The sequence below is a fragment of the Quercus suber genome, unplaced genomic scaffold (assembly GCF_002906115.3).
Source record: "Quercus suber isolate HL8 unplaced genomic scaffold, Cork oak 2.0 scaffold_270, whole genome shotgun sequence".
Taxonomy (NCBI): Eukaryota; Viridiplantae; Streptophyta; class Magnoliopsida; order Fagales; family Fagaceae; genus Quercus; species Quercus suber.
In genome coordinates this window covers 255194-279087 of record NW_027069726.1, presented here as the reverse complement: position 1 = coordinate 279087, position 23894 = coordinate 255194, and the positions used below count along the sequence as shown (strand labels likewise).

General features: G+C 37.4%; 2 protein-coding genes across 4 annotated transcripts; one reads left to right on the top strand and one right to left on the bottom strand.

Annotated features, from left to right (window-relative positions):
- Positions 1-191: 191 nt before the first annotated feature.
- LOC112012107 (extensin) lies at positions 192-961 on the bottom strand. The gene is made up of 2 exons (XM_024044486.1): positions 386-961; positions 192-284 (listed from the first exon to the last, which is right to left on the bottom strand). The coding sequence occupies exons 1-2, from the start codon at positions 959-961 to the stop codon at positions 192-194; spliced, it is 669 nt and encodes a 222-aa protein (XP_023900254.1).
- A 4156-nt stretch (positions 962-5117) lies between these two features.
- LOC112012104 (type II inositol polyphosphate 5-phosphatase 15) lies at positions 5118-23133 on the top strand. 3 transcript variants are annotated; one of them, XR_002882933.2, is made up of 11 exons: positions 5118-5972; positions 6444-6696; positions 7389-8181; positions 11775-11899; positions 13596-13680; positions 15274-15579; positions 15685-15952; positions 16301-16424; positions 16990-17350; positions 22167-22652; positions 22828-23133. XR_002882933.2 is itself a non-coding variant. In XM_024044477.2 (11 exons), the coding sequence occupies exons 1-11, from the start codon at positions 5267-5269 to the stop codon at positions 22521-22523; spliced, it is 3276 nt and encodes a 1091-aa protein (XP_023900245.1). In that variant the 5' UTR covers positions 5120-5266; the 3' UTR covers positions 22524-23133. The 3 variants fall into 3 exon arrangements, 2 of the variants coding, with proteins under 2 accessions (XP_023900244.1, XP_023900245.1); XM_024044477.2 differs by having other exon boundaries at positions 5120-5972; positions 15274-15439; positions 15542-15579; positions 22167-23133; XM_024044476.2 differs by having other exon boundaries at positions 22167-23133.
- Positions 23134-23894: the final 761 nt, after the last annotated feature.

Genomic DNA, 23894 nt, shown 5'->3' with positions numbered 1-23894 from the left:
TACACACATAGTTAATAAAACTACAGAAAAGATAAATTTTCAAAACTCAAAATCCATCATATTTCTCAAAAACCAATTGAATTCAACATACAAAAACTTTGACATTTGAGAATTTTCTATGACATATATCTCACATGCACCATCCATAAGACAAAGTAATTTGCTGCATGCATTTTTAACAAACCTCTTTTTCAAGGTTCACTAATTTTGCCTTTTTTAACCCTCGTGTAATGTTTGGGCGGGGGAGGAGGCTGCGGGGCATCATCCTTAGGCTCATCATCATCCTGCAAAGACATTAGATGCATACAATCAATATTCGGTGTAATTGTAAAGAATAGAGTGAACTGCAAAATAGGCATATACAGGGAAATTAATGTTATCATACCATAGAGCTGCGTTTGTGTCCTATTTTATGTCCACCTGTCCCACAAGTGGGAGCTCTTCTAGCATGTTGCGGTCTACCTCGTGGGGGTGAAGGCTGAGGAGGGGGATTCTTGTCCGATACATCAGTATCTGGCTGTGGAGTGTCAGTCCCAATCGGATGTCCTAGAGGGTCGGATGAGGATGAGGTAGGTGGGTAATGATGCTCTGTGTAAAGGCCAGGAATGGGGATCATTGTCATGGGTTCAGTACGGGGTGGGTCTATGGGCAAAGTGGGTGCACTAAAGCTGGTGGGTGGGTATGAGGGTGTCTCGAGGTGCAACGGAGGGGTCAACTGAGAATGCATACCGAGATCAAAACTGGCCTGTGAAGGTGGGGTGGGTGAAGGAACCTCGGGCTGAAAAGATGCATCTACCATGGGTGGAGGGACCTCGGACTGAGGAGATGCATTTGGGATGGGTGAAAGGACCTCGAGCTGGGGAGATACATCTACAATGGGTGGAGGGACCTCGGATTGAGGAGATACATCTGGGATGGGTGGAGGGACCTCAGGGTGGGGAGATGGGTGCAGGTATCTCATGAGTACTTACAACCCGAGGGGTTGTTGCACGCCGACCACGGCCCGTAGCTGCACTTGTGCTTGGGCTTACTGTAGCAGGCCGACCACGGCCCCTAGTTGTAATTAGGCTTGGGCTTGCTGTAACAGGTCGACCACGGCCCCTGGCTACGCTTATGCTTGGGCTTGCAGTATCACGCTGACCACGGGTCGGTGTAGTTACGGGTGCTGCACTTATGCTTTGGGCTGCAGTAGTTGCTGATTCAATCTCAATACGGTTGTTTGCCTACCCAGTGGCTGCAGGATCACCACCAAGCCCAGCCACATTATATAGGATGCGCCGAACATGGTTGTGTTCTCAGCTGCCTACAAGAAGCCAATTCAACAATGTTAAATGACTTTTAATCTAAAACAGAGAAAGAACCAGTACAATCAAAATTTTCCACATTTACGTAACAATTATAGAATGCATAATATAGAACTTATTAATCTACTTAAATACTCATCTAAACTAAGAACTGAAAGTTTTATTATGATACTATATGCAACAGAAACTCTTTTTAATTGGATGTCAGTCAGATCAAACCAAATTTGTTCAAAGAAGAAATCAATTGATTCTACGTTCGTACATGTACTAAAGAAAAAACAAAGCAAGCTGGGAAATATAATTAGAACACATTATCAGCTGATGTAATCTAGCGCTGTTGCGGTCGACATACTTTCGAGTGACCGGACGATACCATTGGTAATAGTCATGATCGCGGGCCATCTCACCAGTCTGAGGAGGTGCACGGCAAAGTCGTTGTTCTCTGCTATTCCATGAAATGATATACGGTTCATGCTCCTGCCTCCAATTCTTTTCCACCTTCCCACGCAAGTCTATTATATGCAGCCTTTCATCGTACACAACACAGTCAGGCCGCTCTTGTGCTAACCCAAACTATCAAAGGACATGATCCGGGTGGTGTATCTCCACTATGCAAAAACACACAAGCGGCACCCTTGCTGTCCATGTACCCCTTCCTGCAACGCAAAAGTCAGGAAGGTGGACGAAGTGTGCCTCGTATGGCTGCCACACAATCTACAATAGAAACAAAAAACAATTATCATAGCATCTTAAAATGTGAAACAAGAATACATAGATACAAGGAAAAACAAAAATTAAAACGGAAGATATGTTAAAGTATGAAGCAATCATATTCTTAAGGAAAATTAACATAACCAAACAGAATTTTTGAATATTATTACCTGGTTCGGCTGCATTGTAACTAATTGCCCACGATAGACGACTAAGGCCGTCTTGGATGGCCTACTCTTCGAGCCTGGCACCTGCACCCACCTACAGTTACCAGCGAATAACATAAGATAAGTAGCTACTTAGTTACTAAGAAGAGTACATTGCATAACACACTAAATATCAAAAAAGTACTTACCTAACGGCAAGTGGAGCATACAGCCACGGGCCATAATCACATCCAGGTGCGGGCTTTATCCTCGGGCACAAGAATGGCAACCTTGCCCATGCCCAATACTGGACCAAGGTGCACGCCCCACCAATCTGCGATGCCCCTTTCTCGCTTACCCAACACAACTCTCTATACAACCAGGGCAGGCAATTACTGCCCCAACTATACTATGGCGGATCACGAAGGTTCTGCAGTTGCTCCAAAAACATCAGATGCACCCTATCTCTAGACTTGTCCATAAAAAGCTTATCCCCTAGTAGTGCTAAAATATAACACTGGACATACTTGTGTATCTGAATCTCTATTGCATCATGAGGCAATGGCGTTGCAATGGCCTCAGCAAGGCGGCTGACAAGAATTCTTTGCCCCACCAAAGTTTTGTTGTCATCCGCCGGAGTAAAACCAAGCAACTCCATGCAAAGAGTGCTCTAAGTTCCAGCTAACACAGCAATCGGCCCAACCAAGGCCTTACCGTCTATAGGAAGTCCGAAAATGACCTCCACATCTTGTAGGGTGATTGACATCTCACCATGTGGAAGATGGAACGTATGAGTCTTCGGCCGCCATCGCTCAACTAGGGCTGTTATAAGACAATTATCTACCTCTTTGGAATGGGCCCTAAACAATCCTTCAAGCCTTAGCAACTTGATAATGTCAATCACCCGATTATCTCGCATTTGAATGTTTGCCATCTCCTTAGTGCAACCACGGCACGTAAGTGGGCCCGGGTCCTGCAAAATCAATAAAAATTATAGCAGTTGTTAGAACTACAAATACAACTTTGAAAGAACTAACTAACTAAAAGTCAAAGATAACGTAAAAATTAAAGCAGTTGTTAGAACTAGATATTTCACCTCGCCATTCCAAATGTCCTCTAATCGATGATGTCGTTGTCGCATCAACAATGACCCATCACTAGGACCAGGCTGCAAGATCTGTGGCTCCTCATCAATCCGAGACTCCATACTGCAAAGAGTGCTACTGTGAGATCATTAATAGTGTGGGGGCAAAGGAAGGGGCAAAGAAAATAATAGATATAATTCATCTAAAATCAGTTGATTTAGGAAGCTAATTGAAGCACGTATAGATTCAATAGGGTCACTAGCTGATTCAATTGAGCATGACAAAGATCCACAAAAAGAGTTTAAGTTCTTCAATGATTTAAACCAACTTGACAAGCTTAAACTTCTAGCCGGAGAACATCTTATCTTCCAAACAATTAATTAGTGCAATTGTTCTAGTAAGTAACTGTGAGATGGAATCATAATAAATGTGCCAAAATTATAAAGCAATATTGAACTTACACCATGTTTGGAAAATTTCAATGAAAATAACTTCCTAATATGATTGCATGCTAACTTTCGAGGATTTAGAGGCAACCTCCCAACTAAAAAGAAATTGTCAAGTCAAAAGAAACATCTTGGTAATAAATCAAAAGACAATTAAACAAATCGTTGAAAATGTTATAAAATATTTTGGAGTGGACATGGATATTACATGAACGTGGTAATGTTAACAAGAAGTTAAAATTTTATATAGTGAGTGAATGAACTTGGTAATGTTATGAATCAAAACTAAAAGAATCAATATGTACCTATATATTCATTCATGTACATGTTCATTTAAAATTTTGACTCTTTGTTAATAAGTTATGCAGAGTTTTCCGAGCATGATGGAACTTTTATTTCTATGGCCTTAGTTACAATTATACTTCCTAATTCAGGACCGGTTGGTATTATCAACATTACTCAAATTCTTTGTCTTGCTAAGGAATTCTAGACATTATACGAACTGCAAACAAAATATCCTCTTATTTCACCTTTTTCTTATTCCTATATGGCCATCCAACAACACACATAGCAAAGAATACCCATTTAGTTTTTTTATCACTAAAGAAAATTAAAATTTGAATTTTTATTAAAAGCCCATAAACACAATCTTGATTCTTGAATGACAAACAAAATAAAGAAAACTCCTTAATCCATTTATTCTCAATCCCACCAAAACGAAATTCTGATTTCAATGACATCTATGTCTACAAATATAAAGCAATTTTAAACAAAACCCAAATGGGCATGTATCAAAAGCAACTGAAAACCCAAGTAAATCCATAACCCAAAAACAAAAACAACAGCAGCAACAATGTGTAACCCACCATGCAAAAAGCCAAAATCTATAAAATAAATTCAGCAAAAGAGGAACGGAGAACTTTTACCTAGCAAGCGAGCTGAAGAACGAAGAAAGGAAGAATGAAGAAAGCGAGATGAACGAAGAAAGCGAGATGAACGAAGACAACAAACAAAGCAGAAGAGAGCCCATGGAGACTGAGAGCATAGGGTAGCTGATTTGGGAGTGCGAGTCAGTGAGTTTGAAATTTTAGAGTGAGAGAGTGGAGTTTGAGAGAGTGAGACTGTTAATGTGAGAGTGCATATATCCCATTTTAAGCGGTCAAAAAAGTGACAAAATATTAAACAAAAAGCGAGTTTTAAAAACTCAAGTTCATAAAGTGAGTTTTTAAAACTCGCTATCCAAGTGGAAAACTTAGTCCAAATCAGCATATGAAAACCAACAAAAACGAGTTTTAAAAACTCAAGATTCATATTAAATCTCGAGTTTTAGAAACTTGAGATGCTAATATTATATATTCTTTCGTAACGGGACAACTAACAAAATTCTTAGTGTATTACAGTTATTTAGAAAGGGTGTTCCTTAAACTTCTCTCCCAAACGCCAAAATATGAGAGAGAGAGAGAGAGAGAGAGAGATTGTTAGGTTTTAGGACTTTGGGGGAGAATATGAGTTGAGAGTTGAGACTTCACGATAACTCTCTCTCTCTCTCCCTCTCTCTCACACACACACTCTAAATGGAAATGAATCCACTACCACCACTGATCGACTTAAACGACGACGACGACGCACCTCGCTTCTTCGACCGCTACAGTTCCTCTCCATCCTCCACCGCCTCCTCCTCCTCCTCCACCTCCTCACCCACATCCTTAAACGGCGTCGTCCCTTCCTCCACCACAACCAAACGCCTCGACTACATGCTCCAATTCCTTGATCGCAAGCTCTCTTCCGAAACCGCCACTACCACATCTCTCCCTGAGTTCATCGCCAAAGGCGGTGCCTCCGCCATCTTCAATCCTCCGTCCCGCTCCGTTCTCCACCCTGATCGCCCGCCTTCCCTAGACCTCCGACCTCATCCGCTTCGCGAAACTCAAACCAACCGTTTCTTACGAACCATAGCTTCTACGGACTCTCACTTGTTGTGCGGAAGCGAAAATGGAACTGTTAGGGTTTGGGACTTCAAGGACTTGTACGAAGCTGGAAACGAAGATGAGGAGGAAGATACGGCGCCGTTTTTGGACTCTTCTTCTTCTTCCTCTTCAGCTAGTCCGACTCTGTGTTTGGTTGCGGATTTAGGGACTGGAGTGGTGTGGAGTGGACACAAAGATGGGAAAATCAGGTGCTGGAAGATGACGATGACGAATAGGAAGAATCCTTTTAAGGAAGGGTTGTCTTGGCAGACGAATCACGGGCCTGTGCTTTCCATGATTGTTACGTGTTATGGTAATGTGCCTCTCCCCGTTAACTGTTTGATCATTGAATTTGTTTTGTAGGATGAACATTTTGAATTTATTTAAACGGTTTTGAATAAGTAGGATTAAAATAGAGTACATGGAACCATGTAGCTTTAGATTTTAGTAAATTAGAAACAAAGATGAAAGATTTGACTGTTGAGAGAATAGATTAAAGGATGCAAATTTCTTAAAGTTAAGTTAGAGATCATTGTGAAGTAAAAAGTGTGTTCAAACATTCTTCAGATGTTTGATTCTTTCAAGTTTTAAATATAAAATGGAATTCACAAATCTCCTTTTTTCCCAAAAAAAAAAAAACATTTCAGAAGTATTAGTTATGGCTCTACCTATTCCGCTTTATAAGGTTTAACCTTTATCAGCCAATCAACATTAAAGGCTTGGGGTTACAAGAATTTATCATTGTGCTTTCTCCTTTGCTCACTTCTGTTTGACTTTCGTTTAGGGGATCTGTGGTCGGGTTTTGAAGGTGGTGGTATTATAATATGGCCATGGGAAGCGATTGAAAAATCTCTCTCTGTGATGAATGAAGAAAGGCCCATTGCTGTTCATTTAGTGGAGAGATCGTACATTGACCTGCGGAGCCAACTCACTGCCAATGGTTTCAATAACATTTTAACATCAGATGTTAAGTACTTGTTATCTGATAATTCTAAAGCAAAAGTTTGGAGTGCTGGTTATCTGTCATTTGCACTATGGTATGTTTTAACTTGCAATACTGTTCTTTATTTCAAGTTTGATATTGTCTTTCTTTGTTCAAAGATTCTTTTTAATAGACTCTTATCAAAAAAAAAAAAAATTTACTTATCAAAAAAAGATTCTTTTTAATAGACTGTTTTTCAAACATTAGCAAAAGCAAGTAAAAAAAAAAAAAAAAGAGTGAGAAGGAATTGTGTTTGATATTTGGTTCACTGACTAACTTGCTGGATGAAAAATCTGTCATTTGCCTATCATGTTTTTCTATGTATTAACTTTGGTCCATGCTGGTCCATTCATAGCAATCATAAGAACATAAATTCTCCATTATCCATCTTGGGAGCTGCCCATGCATCCTGTGCAAAAGATAAAGCTCAAAACTGCTTTATCTGGTCTGATACTTCTTTGAATGTGAGGAGGCAATTTGTTGGTCATCAGAGGGGGAAAATTTTGATTATAGTCTGCCACTATGCCGCTTTTAAGTTTGGGCTTCCTATATGTTGGGTTGGTGCACGCTTAAGTTGTGATTCCAAATATGCTCAGAATGAAGGGAGAGTTCATTAATGACTAAAAATTGATGCTTTTATGTATATTTTTAATAAGCATATTCATGCGTTGCTTCTGGTTCGTCTAATTGCATTTGTTTGTTTTTCATAGGTCTATGGATTTAACTTGTTTAGTTGTTATCTTACAGGGATGCTCAGACAAGGGAGTTGCTGAAAGTTTTTAATACTGATGGTCAGATTGAGAATCGAATGGACTTTCCTTCAGTACAGGACTTTTCAATGGAATATGCCTCTAGTTCAAAGAAAGAAAAAATTCAGAGTTCCTTTGGTTTCTTTCAGCGCTCACGTAATGCTATAATGGGAGCTGCAGATGCTGTGCGTCGAGTTGCAGCGAAGGGAGCCTTTGGAGATGACAATCGGAGAACTGAAGCAATGGTGTTGACTGTAGATGGAATAATTTGGACAGGGTGTACAAGTGGCTTGCTTGTGCAGTGGGATGGCAATGGCAATCGCATACAAGAGTTTCAGCATCATGCTTTTGCTGTTCAATGTTTTTGTACATTTGGGTCACGAATATGGGTAGGTTATGCAAGTGGAATTGTACAGGTAATGGACCTTGATGGTAATTTTATTGGAGAGTGGGTTGCTCACAACAGTCCGGTGATAGGAATGACTGTTGGAGCGGGCTATATTTTCACCTTGGCTAATCATGGTGGTATACGTGGATGGAACATCACATCTCCGGGACCTCTGGACAACATATTGCGTTCAGAATTGGCTGGCAAAGAATTTGTATATACAAGGATAGAAAGTGTGAAAATATTGACTGGTACTTGGAATGTTGGGCAAGGAAGAGCGTCTCATGATTCACTTGTATTTTGGCTAGGATCTGTGACCTCAGATGTTGGGGTCATTGTTGTTGGGTTGCAAGAAGTTGAAATGGGTGCTGGAGTTCTTGCAATGTCTGCAGCTAAAGAGACTGTAAGTACTACTTTTCAGTCAAAATCTCTTGTCAAGTAAGTCAAAAGTTTACAACATACAAATTGTTCAGTTTGACTTAGGAAAGTATAGACTGTTAGAAGATATTGTATAAAAAAATAAAATAAAATCCAGTGCATCAAAACTTATCCATGAATCCTCTTTCAAATGTACATTTGGTAATCAATGTTATGGTGTTGGAGAATGGGTGGTTCCAACTCAAGAGGGTTGGTTCAAAATAAAAGAGTTGGCCAGGATAAAAGAAATACAGTTTTAATATGCCATAAATAAGACAAAGATTATCAAGAATTTTGGCTATTTGGATATCTTAAGAGAATTTTTAACATTATTGGTCTGAAACCTCTAGAAATGTGTGGAATGCTGTGGAGACATTAGCGCTAGTAAGAGAGATCAGAGTTTCACGCTCTGCTGAGGGGCATTATAAAGTTGAATTTGGACTGGATTGTGTTGATATTCTGTATTGAAGGCCTTGTATTATATTGTTATTCTAGGCAACTCATGAAAATTGCTTGAATTGTGTGGTTAAATAATTAAATTTACCATATTCCAATAGTTTAAATTTTTGGGACAATCGGTAATTTAACATAGTATCAGAGCATGAGGTTCTGAATTTGATTCTTATCTCCTCCACTCTACCTCCCATTTAAATTCCCATGTGTTGGGTCTCACTTATTAAAAGGTAGTTTCGGCCCACACGTGAGGGGGAGTGTTTGAATTGTGTGTTTAAATGATTAAATTTACCATATCCCAATAGCTTAAGATTTTGGGACAATCAGTAATTTAACAACAACCAACAAGCTTATATCATTGTTTAAAATTTTGCTAATTTAATATGTTAGGACCCAAATCCATGGAACATGAATTTAGATACATGACTAACTTGCTAATCTTGCATATCTCAATAACATAATTAATTCTAAAATTAAATAAAACTCCAAATAAACAATGCTCTTAATAATCCTCTTACAATATCTAAAATCCACAATTTAGAAATAATCTTCAAATACCTTAAAATCTTAAGGGAAATAAAAATAACTATAAATCGTTTAAGACTTCAAGCTTTATTGAAGTTGCCTAAAAACTCCCACGCTCTACTTTGCACCTTACAAAGCAATCTAAAGGTTATGTTTCCTAACTAAACTTTAATATGAAAATTGTAATTGATGGGGTGAGCCACACATCTAGTAAGCAATTATATACAATACAAAACAGAATAAAATCAAGCAAAGCAAAGCACGAGTATTATGATTTCACAAATTCACTCAATGATATCAAATATAGTTTTCCAAAACATATAATGAACCACTTAATACATATGTAATCAAATCTCAAAATCATTTGGTAGCACATACAGATAATTGATTAGAGCACAGTGTCACGTATACACATCATATATTCTCGCATACCTATGAGCAAATAGTAACATCTAACCCTTGCTGGTGAGGGCTCAACACTTATTTTCACATACAACACTGTGAGCAGGTTTACACACATATCTGATTAATTTTAAAAACATTTAATGAGTCACATATCACAAAAGAAAAGTTTTTAAAAAGTAGAATAATTTACTTAACTCAAGGGATGCTTGACTCTTTTAGGGAATGAATAGGAATAGAGGAGTTTATATAAATATTTTACAATTCTTGAGTAAGTCTAAAAATTCAATTCTCTAAAAGAAATGTTTTAAATACCATTTGGAAAATAGGAATATGACTTTGAAATCACTTGGTTTTAAACAAATTTAAAGAATACGAACCTTTTTAGAAAACTTATCTTGAAACTCTATTCTTTTTTGAAAATAGTTTAGTTTAGGAATCATCTATTAAATGAGTTTTGGTTGTTCAAAACGTTATTTAAAATTTGAAGTTTCTCTTTAAAACATTATTTAAAAGTTGAAATTTCTCTTTCAATGATGTAAAAATGCTTTAAATAAACTTTAGAAAATGTGTGCTTAAAAACATAACCTTTGGAAACCTTTGACTTCTAGGAGCCTAATGAACAAAACTTGGCATATTATGCATAATTACTTACAGCACTTGAATCTCTCTGAAAGTCCAGTTGAAACACCCTCCAAATAGTCTCAAAACACTCTTAAATAGGACCTATAATCAACCATGGAAATTACTTAATTTTCTCCACAAAATAGAAAGCTTATCAAATTATATAAACTAACTCACTAGGATTATACTTTGCTTAGACTAATAACACTTTGACACTGATGTAAAGTTTCTCTAACCAATAATGTTTCCTTGCATTGGGTCAATTCTCATGTTACCATTAGAGAGGCAGGAGCTGAAATATTCTAGATTTTGGATTTAATATTCCCATTGAAAACATAAGGGTACAAGGCCACCTTTAGAATTAAAGGTTATAATCATGAAGTCTATATTCGAATAAAATCTGTAGGTAACTTAATGAAATCATGTACTGACTATTAGAAATTTAATCTAATATATATCGACCTTTGTTAGACCCAAGGTCTTAAAATTCAATGGGTAACCAATATAAAATACAACACTACCATAAACTTAAGAGAATTACCATCGGATCTTTATCTGAATAACGCTTATATATAAACATCTTTCCACTGTAATCGAATAGTCAATATAGTTGACATAATCTTACCATGCTGCCAAAACCATAAATATATCTCAAGATTTATAAAACAGTATAGTAATATTGATCATCTTAGAGATGAAGGTTCTCACCTTGATTTCACAGCCAAACCTAATGCCCCTAAACAATTTGGCCTCCTTCTGTCACGCTGACTCTCTATCTCCCTCTCAAATTTTCTTTGGCATCCACGTTTACTAAGAAACCCACTTAGTTTAAATAGTCTTCCAAGACTTTAATTTCCAATTAACCTAAAATTAAGGTTTATCTTTTTAGATAGGCCGGAACTCCAAAGGATCCCAATAACTCAAAACTTCTAATCCAAATAGGTTTTAATCTTTTATCATTTTTCCTAACTGATAAGAAGACTAAAAGTTTTATATGAATAACCTACAAAGTAACTCTCCACATTACATCTTCCTTTTTTTTTTTTTTTTCTTTTTTTTTTTAAAATAAAAAAAAAATTTTAAAATTTGACGGCGTGTTTTATGTCTGCACTAAAACTTTAATTTTCTCACCTATTTTGTAGCACCACAAAATTTTCTACTCCCATCTTACTGTGCACACGTGCAGTACCTCAACTCTATAATAATAATAGTAATGATGATAAATCGGGGTATTACATAATACCCTTTAGATTAGTTTTATTGCTTGGGTGGGTTATTTGATATTTTTTATTTATTTTTTTAATGTTGAGTAATATTTAAAAGGGAACACAATATATTCAACAAAGTGGATGAAACTTACCCTTCCTAAAAGAAACGGGAAGAAACAGAAAGAATTGGTTATCACCCTTACTACCCAAAACATGCCTTAATTTTGAGCCAAAGGACTGGAATAGATTACTGTTTTTTTCTTGAACGCTTCTTTATTTGTCATTCCTGTAATATATTCAGATCCTTAATGAACTTCTCATTAGGATTTTTATCTCCTCTTGTTTATATTTTCCCCATTAACTGTAGGTAGGACTTGAAGGGAGTTCTGTTGGGCAGTGGTGGCTGGATATGATAGGCAAAACGTTAGATGAAGGATCAACGTTTGAACGTGTTGGTTCTAGGCAGCTGGCAGGCTTGCTCATTTCTGTCTGGTGAGTATATGTGCTGGGAAAAGAGTGTGTTTGGATGAGCTTATTTCCATTGGCTTATTCTGTTTAAAATTAGTTGTGTAACAGTAGAGTTGTACCTGGAAAAAGTAAGAATTTAAAAATCTGTCCATAAGCTGGCTGTGAAAATAAGTTGGCATTTTAAGCTAAAACAAATAAACCTTAAATTTAGCTCTGTTGGCTTTTTAAAAAATCCAGAAATTAAGCTCTTTTTTTTTTTTTGGATAGGTAAGTAGTGCAATTTTATTAATCAGAGAAAAAAAAAAAAACTTTGAGTTCATGATGATGAACACAAAGGAAAAAAGGAAAATACAAAAAAATTATAAGGCAGGTCTAAGTGAAGCTAGGAACTCAAAAACAGATGAATAATTAGAAAAAACCTAACACTGTGCCCAATCAAAGAGTGCGTTGAAACCCAGATTTTGATTGGTCCAATGAAATCAGGTTGCCCTCAAACAGGTGACAATTCCACTCTTTCCACACAATCCACATCAAACAACCCGGTACCATATTCCATATTACAGGCCTCCCAAACCAATTCATCCAACAAAATAATAAAGCTGCAACAGTTCCCAGCATAACCCAATGAATCCCAAATATCCGAAACACATCTCCCCACAGAGCATGGACCCCATTACAATGAAGTAAAAGATGATCCATTGATTCCCCATTACTCCAACACATACAACACCAATTCACCAAAGGCAACCCCCTTCTCATTAGATGATCCAATGTAAGGATCGAACCTAAAGCTGCGGTCTGCATAAAGAACGCAACCCTTTTAGGAACCTTAACGGACCAAATGCCCTTCCATGGAAATGGGGACTTAGTAGCAACCCAAATCACCTGATTAAAAGACTGAGTATCAAACTGGCCCTTACTTTTATGGCACCAACGCATCCTGTCCATCCTCTCACCCCTTGGAACTTGAGAATAAATGTACTTAAGAAAAGAGAAGACTGCCTCTAGTTCTCAATCATGAAAATCTCTCTGAAATCTCAAATTCCAACTCCTAAAAATCCCATCCACTTGGTGATCCAAAACATCAGAGATAAAGCTTCCTTATCAGTTGACATACAAAAGGATTAGGTTACAGAAGCTTAAGAGGAATATCCCCAGCCCACCGATCATGCCTGAATATAGGAAACTACGAGTGCCAAATGTTGAGAAGCTCTTTCAATGTAATGAGGAGTTCAGAGAGTCTAATTAAATTTCATTGGTTTCATATTGTTACAAATAATATTTGAAATGAGTTAATCATATTTATCATGTTAGGTGAGGCTATCATTTTTTTCTTCACACTTATAATAATTGGCCAATTTTGGATGGCCTTGCCTCCTTTCTCGTGGAACTGTTGATCTGTGTCCTGAAATGCAATATAAAACAATGGCCTAACGAAATTTTTGTGATGTTCAGCTCCTCCATGATGTGTGTGTGTGTGTGTGTGTGTGTAGTTTGCCTTTCTCAGGCCATTAGTGTTGAGCCCAGTGGTATAGCCTGCTGTCCTTTCCTAGGAGATCAAGGGTTTGTATCCCCTCTCCCCGTGTTATAACTATCAGATATATATAGTTTGCCTTTCTCTTTCTTTACTCAGGCATTTACTTCTTTGTCTTTAATCTTATTTAAGGCATCTATCCTTGTTGACTTTCTCATCTATGATAGCTAAAGTGTTGTATTTCAGGGTTAGAAACAATATTAGAGCTTATGTTGGTGATGTTGATGCTGCAGCAGTTCCTTGTGGCTTTGGGCGTGCAATTGGTAATAAGGTATCCTGGGCTCCATCTTTTTTGCTGATTTTTTTTCTTCAAAATTAATACTTTATTGAAAAAATGAAGAGAGTTTATGATTACAGAAAATATATGCAAACCTCTTCTAAAGAATAGTGTGGAAAGCAGAATTAGTCTAAAAGAAAGAGAATCTATGAAATCTACAGGAGGTGCATGTCACTGATTCCCATGCACTGATACCACTTACACAATGATCTCACAAATGAAGAGTTCAGCTCAATAATTGACACCTCCACCCCATAAATAGTACTAGAATTCCTTTACTTCCGAAGTGCCCCACATTAGATATGAGGGGGCCATATGCCACACCATATATCGGCCATGTTACTCAAACAAAAGAATTATTCTGCAACATTCTTAGGTCATAATCCTATAATCTTTTCAGCCGATGTTTAGTGTATGATATTAGTAAATGAGTTTATTTCACTTCACTTTTATTTATGTTCAGAAAAATGTCCATTTTCTTTCCATCCCACCTTTGTCGCTACCCAAAAGAGGGTGAAGAATTAGAAAGAAAAAATACTAATTCCCTCAAACCTGAGGACACCAAGACTAAAAGGAAAATAATTTTTTTTGATACGAGGGTTACTGACATAGGACAAGGGGGAGCAAACAAAATCTGATTTAGAACACCTGGGGCAGACCTGGTATAGCTTGGGTTTTGAGGAATTAGGGTTAGGTTTTAGTGAGGAATAGGCTAGAACATAATAGGGATTATAGGGTTTCTAAAGGGACAATGATTAGTAGGGTTTGGGGATGAAACAAAGGAGCAGAATCAGGTTTGGGTTGCTGTGAATAGTGTTCTGAACAGTAACCGTGAATAGTAAAATAAAAGATAAATATCTAGGAATCACTCCTAGGGTTCCTTGGCATCACACCTTGGAATAGTTTGCACACCTTGGAATAGTTTGCATCAAACAAACCATAAACAAAGCTTCATAGCTATAAACTGAATTTATTATTGTTAACCATCTCAATAGATGGCATGACAACTATTTAAATAGAAAGACTAATACCTATTCCTGGTAGAACTATAATTTCTTATAACCCTAATAAGACTTGGACTTGGACTCCTTAGGCTTTTACTACTAAGCCCAACTAAATAACTAAACTTAAAATTAAAATAAGATCCAAAAGAAGATCTAATGGACTGTTAGCACAGCCCATTCCAGAATATTATGAAATTACAAAATTGCCCTTGATACATAAAATCAAATAAAATATAATAAATCTGTCTCTCCAATGCCTCCTGCATCAGTTACATTGAGACACGTATTATTTTTTACTTGGGATGGCTTCCATTGTCTTTAGCTTGGTGCTGTGCTATTTTGTGTTAAGATTATTTATCTGATGAGGTTCTGATATCAATTGTCAAGTAGTTGGTGACTCCTGTATCACATTTTCCAAAAAGTATAATTCTCTAGATGTGTGCATCTGCGTTATAACTACAGACATGCTTAGACCCAAAGACTTAAATTCCTTGGTTTGTATGAAAGTAGTTTCTTGTTCTTAATCAACTGCATATTATTGGTGGTTATTATATTATTGATGCGCTAATCATTGTTTGATCAGGGAGCTGTTGGTTTGAGGCTAAGAGTGTATGATCGGGTAATGTGCTTTGTTAACTGTCACTTTGCTGCACATTTAGAAGCAGTTAATCGTCGCAATGCAGACTTTGATCATGTATATCGAACAATGACGTTCTCCCGACCAACCAACCTTTTCAATGCTGCAGCTGGTACGGTTCTGTACCTGTTCTTCTTTTGCTCACTTGCCTTCTCAATGTATTTAGTCTGGCTTGTTTATAGATCTGGCTTGCCATTGGTCCTTTCTGTTGCAGCTGGTTCTTCTTCTGTTCAAATGCTTCGCAATACCAATGTATGTAATTATATTGATTGGTAAAGCTGCCATTTTGATTGTTAAGTTACTTTCTGTATAAATGATTTTGTTCCAGTTTGTTCATAAAGTATGATTCCCCTACAGGCTATTGGCGCGCACACTGCAGAAGGGATGCCTGAATTATCTGACGCGGACTTGGTCATATTTCTCGGTGATTTCAATTATCGGCTTGATGGTATCTCTTATGATGAAGCAAGGGACTTTATCTCTCAAAGATGCTTTGATTGGCTTAGAGAAAGGGATCAGCTTCGGACAGAAATGGAAGCTGGTAATGTCTTCCAAGGAATGCGTGAAGCAGTCATTACATTTCCTCCCACATACAAGTTCGAAAGGCACCAAGCTGGTCTAGCAGGTTGGTCTTACCTTAACATATATGAATTCTTAGATTAACAGTACTGGCTAGGGCCTCAAAAGAGGGGAAAAAAGTATAGTTTTGTTGGTTATGACCTGCAATGCTGAATGAGTTGATTAAACATTGTTCGGTGACTTGTTGATTTGTTTATGACTCCGATAAGCAATTTCCCTGTTTATAAATGCTTTTCTTTCTTTCTTTCTTTCTTTATTTTTGTTTTGTTTTGTTTTCTCTATTTTGGTGGGGAAAAGCATAAAACCCTTTTGAAAGTTATTGGCATATGAAGTCTCTTAGATTATCTAATAAGGGTTGCCCAAAATCTTCTGAACTTGTGTAAATTGTCTGCAGGGTATGATTCTGGTGAAAAGAAGCGCATTCCTGCCTGGTGTGACAGAATTTTATACCGTGATAGCCGCTCAGCTTTGGTATCTGAGTGCAGCTTGGAGTGTCCTGTAGTCTCTTCAATATCAAGGTAATTTTCCTGGTATTATTGCTTTCTGCACATTTATAGGGAATAGTGAGAATGTTAACACCTACAAAAGAAATTTGTAAATGATGCCTCAGATAATTTAGCAGAGTGTATATATTATGGCCACATTAGATGGCATTTCTGTGCTTATCACATTTCAATTTGACTGGATTCTTTTTTTATTTAACCTGCATGCAATTTCATGTGATTTGGATGGTATGTGTCCAAAATATGCTAAGGGGATGCTAAGAGCCTTGTAGCTCAACTAGCACCTTATGGTTCCACTCTCCCCACCCGAACTATTGACGTATCAAAAAAATCCGAAGGGGATGTGATCAAAATCAAATATAGTCCAACTAAACTAGTCATTCTTTTGGTTTTATATAAAGTGGTAATGGGTGTTGGCTATTATACTAGATGCAATTTGATATCTGCACTTGCTTTCTCTTTCTGTATGTATATGCAAGTGTACTGCCATTAATATGATTATATAAAGCCATCAACATACATAAGATTGTTTTTCTTCTCCCTTGAAATACTTTCCAACTTGACATTTCCTGTTTAATAGGTATGAAGCTTGCATGGATGTGACAGACAGTGATCACAAGCCTGTCCGCTGCATATTTACTGTTGATATTGCTCGAGTTGATGAGTCAATAAGGAGACAAGAGCTTGGTGAAATTCTTGGATCAAATGAGAAAATCAAATATGTTCTTGAAGAACTATGCAAAATCCCGGAAACTATTATCAGTACAAACAACATAATCCTTCAAAACCAGGACACATCCATTTTGCGTATTACAAATAAGTGTGGGAAAAATGATGCTTTCTTTGAAATAATTTGTGAAGGTGAGTCTTCCATTAAGGAAGATGGACAAGCATCGGATCATTGTCCAAGAGGTTCCTTTGGCTATCCACGATGGCTTGAGGTGACTTCTTTAACTTGAATTAATTTGTGTACTTTTATTTGTGACATCTGGACCTAGAGTTGGCTTTGGTCAAATCGGAAGTGTTAAGAGTTAATGTTTGAGCTTGTTATAGATTCTGGGTCATGGTATTAGAGCTGTGGTTTGATTAATTGGTCTTGTGTTTGAAGCTATGGAACCAGGAACCCCCGCTTGTTTCTGTTTCATTCATATACATGCAAGGCCTGCATTTGGTTTTAGCATTATTGGGTAGCCTTACAAGCAAGGTTGGGTATTATATTTAATATATGTGAACTTGATGTACATTATTTCTCCACTTCTTGACAGCTATAGGTTTTTTTTTTTATAAGTAATAAGTTTTATCGATATCAAAAAGGGACACCCTAGTACACGGAGTGTACAGGGGTCAACAATCAAGTACAAAAATTACAAGAATCAAGAAAATCAAAGAAAGAGGTGAATGATTGGTTTTGCAAAGCAAGCAACCAAACCAATAAAGTTATAAAGAAAAATAAGTTGAGGTCTGGATTAATATGTTTCTTATCACCTGAAATCTACCTTTGTTGTTGACTTTGATGTTTATAATTGATTGGATTGATCTGAATTCATTCATGATTAAAGTACTTCAAATTTTGGATCAGAAAACTCCAAGGGCGTCATTGTTTTTGCATATTGACTTGCTTATACAATATATTATTTTGTTGTAATTTTATTTGATGTTTATATCATTGCAAATTCAAGTCCAAGTAGTTGAGAGTTGAATAACCTGTCAGTGTCGAAGAAAGGACCTTGAGGTGAATAATATTCTCTTAGTTGTTCAAAAATATTGTTTAGGCAACAAAGCTTGGATAATGTCCTTAATCCTGTATAATGTTCTTTTGGGTATATGTTATCTTTTATTATACAAGTTGAGTCGCAAAGGAACTTGAAACAACATGCTCATGAAATAAATCTAGTGCCTTCTAATTATTCCCAGAAGCTACATAAAAAGCTTCAGGTGGTGTTTATTTGATATATAGTAGTGCCTTCTATAAAACTCTGTATCAAGAGTCTGAGGAGTGGAGACCTTTTGTGGAAGGTTTGGAGTTTGATCAAATAGGGGAGTTGGAGAGGGGCTGGTTGGAGAGGAGGTTTGAGAAAGATGAGATTCTATCAGTGGTCAGAGATTTGGAAGGGGATAAAGCCCCAGGTCCAGATGGCTTTTCTATGGCCTTTTTCCATCATTGTTGGAGGGTAGTTGAAAGAGACGTTTTGGCAGTCTTTGAAGAATTCCATCAACATTGTAAGTTTGAGAAATCTCTTAATGCTACATTTATAGCGTTGATTCCTAAGAAAAATGAGGCCTCCAACATTCGTGATTTCAGACCTATTAGTTTGGTGGGGAGTCTATATAAAATCTTGGCCAAGGTTTTGGCAAATAGACTGAAAGTGGTTTTAGATCAACTAATATCTGAATCTCAGAATAGCTTTGTAGGAGGTAGGCAAATCCTTGATTCAATTCTCATTGCCAATGAGTGTGTTGATAGCAGAATGAAGAGTAAGATTCCGGGAGTTATTTGTAAGTTAGATATTGAGAAAGCCTATGACAATGTGAATTGGGAGGCACTTCTGAAGTTGTTGAAGAAAATGGGTTTTGGGGAGAAATGGTGTAGCTGGATTCGAACTTGTATCTCTACAGTGCAGTTTTCTGTGTTGGTTAATGGGACCCCAGCAGATTTCTTTGGTAGCTCCAGAGGTTTGAGACAAGGGGATCCGTTGTCTCCCTTATTATTTTTAGTTTTGATGGAGGTGTTTAGTAGGATGGTGAAGAGAATGGAGGGGGCAGGTTTACTTAGTGGTTTTAGGGCGGACGGTAGGAGGGGCAGAGGGGAAAGTGTTTCTCATTTGCTATTTGCGGATGATACTATTTTGTTTTGTGATGCAGAGATGGAGCAAGTCCTTCATGTTCGATTGCTGTTACTTTGTTTTCAGGCTGTGACTGGCTTAAAGGTTAATGTAGCTAAAAGCGAAATGGTCCTATAGGGGAGGTTATTAATTTGCATGCTTTGGCAGAGATATTGGGTTGTAGGGTTGGGGCTTTGCCAATGACTTATCTTGGTATGTCGTTGGGGCGTCCCATAAGTCCCCCTCTATTTGGAACCCTATTTTGGAAAAAATCGAACGGAAGCTAGCTGGGTGGAAGAAGTTGTATTTGTCGAAAGGAGGTAGGATGACTTTGCTTAAAAGCACACTATCCAGCCTTCCCACATATTTTTTATCTCTTTTCACCATCCCTACACATGTGGCAAACAAAATTGAGAAGCTCCAAAGGGATTTCTTGTGGGGAGACCCTAAGAATCATTTAGTGGGATGGGATAAAGTGTGCTTACTTATTGCTAATGGTGGCTTGGGTATTAGGAAATTGACTACCTTCAATAAAGCCTTGCTAGGTAAGTGGCTTTGGCGTTTTGGGATTGAGGAGAATAGGCTTTGGAGGAGGGTGATAGCTTCGAAATTTGGGGAAGAATGGGGGGGTGGACTTCTAAGTTGGGTAGGGGAACTCATGGTTGTGGTTTGTGGAGAAGTATCCGGAAGGGTTGGGAAGTTTTCAGCAAATATGTCCAATATAAGGTTGGGGTGGGGGATAGAGTGAAATTTTGGACAGACAGGTGGTGTGGAGATCTTTCTCTCCAATTGGCTTTCCCAGTCTTATACAATTTTGCTGCAAACAGAGAGACTTCAGTAGAATCATCTTTGATAAGTCAAGGAGCAGGGGATGGGAGAACTTGGAATGTTCGTTTTAATCGAGGTCCTAATGATTGGGAGGCTGCTGTGGTGGTTGATTTCTTCCGATTCTTGGCAGCCAATTTACCTTCAGGGACTGTTGGTGATCGGTTGAGATGGAAGTTGACCAAAAACGGGATTTTACTATCCGTTCATATTATCATAAGTTACATGGCCCTTCTTCTGTTATTTTTCCTTGGAAAGGTATTTGGAAAGTTAAGGCCCCCGGCGCGTTTCTTTCTTTGTTTGGACAGCCGCATGGGATAGGATCCTCACGGGTGATAACTTGCGGCTTAGAGGCTTTAATTTTGTTGACTGGTGTATTATGTGTCGTTGCTATGGTGAGACAGTGGATCATTTGTTGTTACATTGTGGAAAGGCTTATCGGCTGTGGTGCTTTGTCTTTAAGATTTTTGGGATTTCATGGGTTTCCTCATTTACGGTGTCAGATTTTCTGTTTAGTTGGTGGAATTGGTTGGGGAAGCATTCATCTTACATTTGGAACTTAGTTCCATTGTGTTTGATGTGGTGTATTTGGAAGGAACGCAATCGACGGACATTTGAGGATTTGGATAGATCTAAAGACCAAATGCATGCTTTCTTTTCTGGTTCTCTGTTTGATTGGGCTAGGGCTTGGGGACTAACATCTAGTGACTCTCTTCCTCTTTTCCTTAGCTCTCTTTCTTTGTAATTTAAGTTTTTTTGTCTTTGCTTTTTCTTCCTTTTTGTAATTTGCCCTGCTGGTGCTTTTTGCATCTAGCAGTTTTTTATATATTTTTTCTTACCTATCAAAAAAAAAAAAAATTTCAGATTGGAGATTTTCCAAAATGTTGGGCGTTGATTCCTAACACCTTAGGTGTTGATGCCTAAGTTTTATTGCTTGGTGCTGATTCCAGGCAACCCCTAGGTGCTGATTCTTAGGTTTATCTTTTAATTTTCTTGTTATTTTATTTTCCTGTTGATTGTCCTGCAGCAATTTATTAGACCAGGCAACAGCAGAGATCCTACAGCTGCCTACTTTTGTTTTCTTTAGAATAATTATTCAATTTAATTAGTGGGACGGGGACCCATCATTCATGCAAGATGTGAGAGTACCACATTGTTGTATTCCAGGAATATTGAATAATTTTCCACAAATCTAGGGCCCGTTTGGTACTAGTGTTTAAGTATTGTTGTTCAGTTTTCAGAACTTGAAACAACATGCTCATGAAATAAATCTAGTGCCTTCTAATTATTCCTAGAAGCTACATAAAAAGCTTCAGGTGGTGTTTATTTGATATATAGTAGACGATTAATTAATGAAATTTCAGATTGGAGATTTTCCAAAATGTTGGGCGTTGATTCCTAACACCTTAGGTGTTGATGCCTAAGTTTTATTGCTTGGTGCTGATTCCAGGCAACCCCTAGGTGCTGATTCTTAGGGTTATCTTTTAATTTTCTTGTTATTTTATTTTCCTGTTGATTGTCCTGCAGCAATTTATTAGACCAGGCAACAGCAGAGATCCTACAGCTGCCTACTTTTGTTTTCTTTAGAATAATTATTCAATTTGATTAGTGGGACGGGGACCCATCATTCATGCAAGATGTGGGAGTACCACATTGTTGTATTCCAGGAATATTGAATAATTTTTCACAAATCTAGGGCCCGTTTGGTACTAGTGTTTAAGTATTGTTGTTCAGTTTTCAGTGTTGTGGAAATACGTGTCAGAAGTATTATTGTTGTTTAAACATTGAAAACTGTTGTTTAAAAGCTACTACCAAACAGGCCCCCGAACTTTTACAGCGTTGGTTCCATATATATATATATTGTGTTTCATTTTTTTTTTTTCATACATGAAATCATAACTATAAATTTATGGACGAATGTTAAGCCATCATGGTGCTTCAGAACTTTCAGATTTTCTATTGGATCTAGATTTAAAACTGGCTTGTTTATTTGCCAATCAACTCTAGTTCAAATGTTACCCTGTCTCTTTGTAAGAGCAAGACCCACCAGGTGTAACTTACCAATTAAATAAATAAAAAAGCTTATCTATTATTCTTGTATTTGAACCAGGTCGCTCCAGCAGCTGGCATAATCAGACCTAATCATATTGCAGAGGTGTCAGTTCATCATGATGAATTCTTAACTCTGGAAGAGTTTGTTGATGGTGTCCCACAAAACTCGTGGTGTGAAGACAACAGAGACAAGGAAGTTATATTGGTGGTTAAGGTGCGGGGCAGGTATACGATGGAGACAAGAAATCACCGTGTTTGCGTGCGCCATTGTGTTACAGCTAAGATAAAACGGAGTGACCCTGAACTGAACAGCGCTAGGCAAATCCAAGGAACTGTTCTCCACCGGTCTGATATTCAAAGCCTTAGCAGTTCCTATGACGTGGTTGACCACCTACGGAATCTGCATAGCCCTTAAAGCATCTCTGTTAACATGAATTGTCAATGGAGAAAACAAGGCATTGGATGGCCAATTCAATTAGCCTAAAGGGATCCTCCCATGTCTACATGGTCCAGTCATACAAGCATCTTGATGTAAATACTTGAGGTGCTTGGTTACCTTTTCATTCTTTAAGTTTTCTTTTTTCCAGTTGATTTGTGTCTATAGAATTTTCATTTAGTTCATCTGGTGCCAATTCTTTTGAACTTTCATGAGTTTGTTGTGCAAGGTCTCATTCCAACTTGTGATATTTTGGACTGATTTTCTGTTTTCAAGTGTACAGCTAATACATCGAGCAGCAGGAGGGGGTGAATTTTTATTTGACCTCCTGTTTATAAGTGAACCTATTTATTGTGTGAAATATGAACAGTATCCGTCATCAATTAGATCAAGGAGCAGATTCTGCAGTGAGTTTCCATATATGGCATGGAATTGTTTTCTCTTGTTTTTCAGTTGCTGCTGCTACTGCTACTGCTACCACTGCCAGTTTTAAGGGTTTGTTAAATTATTTTATTGGTTCGAATAGAAAATTCCAAATTCATGATTTTCTGTTTTATAGTGAATAAACATTATATCTATCTTAATCTTACCCCATATACTGAAATTTACTTTGCTGGGGCAAAGCCAAATCGGGCATGGTTTCATTTGTATATCGGTACCAGCTGAGTTACTCTTTGCCTTATAATCTGAAAATATTAATGTAGGATTCAACTAATCGGTTATTTATTTTTTATTTTATTTTACTTTATTTTAAAATTAGTTATCTTTCTTTAATTAACTTTTTATTCATGAAAGATAATGATTGTATAGTGCCTATTGTCATGCAATTTCAAATAATCAATGTGCACTTTACCTTTTGAGTATTGAATACTCTAAAGTCATGTGAAGCACCTATTATGGGTGTGACTTGCTGATTTTGCAAGAAGGGAGCTTCCCTTGGTGGTGTTAGGTTTTTCAGATTGATCGTGCTTTTGACTACTGCTGCTGCTGCTGCTGCTACTAATGAAGGTTTTTAAAATTAATTTTCTAGTTTTATTAAAGAATTTCAGTATTTTCAAATTGACTGCAATTTCTCGTTTATTCTTGGTTTCATTTATTTGGATGGTTTCAACTTTGAAGTCAGCATTTTAGAACTGCTCACCCGTCCTCTTTATAGCTCTGTGGCATGAATACTTATGAGTATCAAGTCATAGGTTCGAAAGCAGGTGAGACAGCAATGAGAGAAAACTGAAACCAGTATATTGAAGTTAGGAGTTGAAAAACTGTTCACCAACTTAGGAATGCAATAAAGAGGAAGTCTTCCTAGAGCTGCTTGATAGAAGATCATATGATTCTCAAAAGCAAAATTCA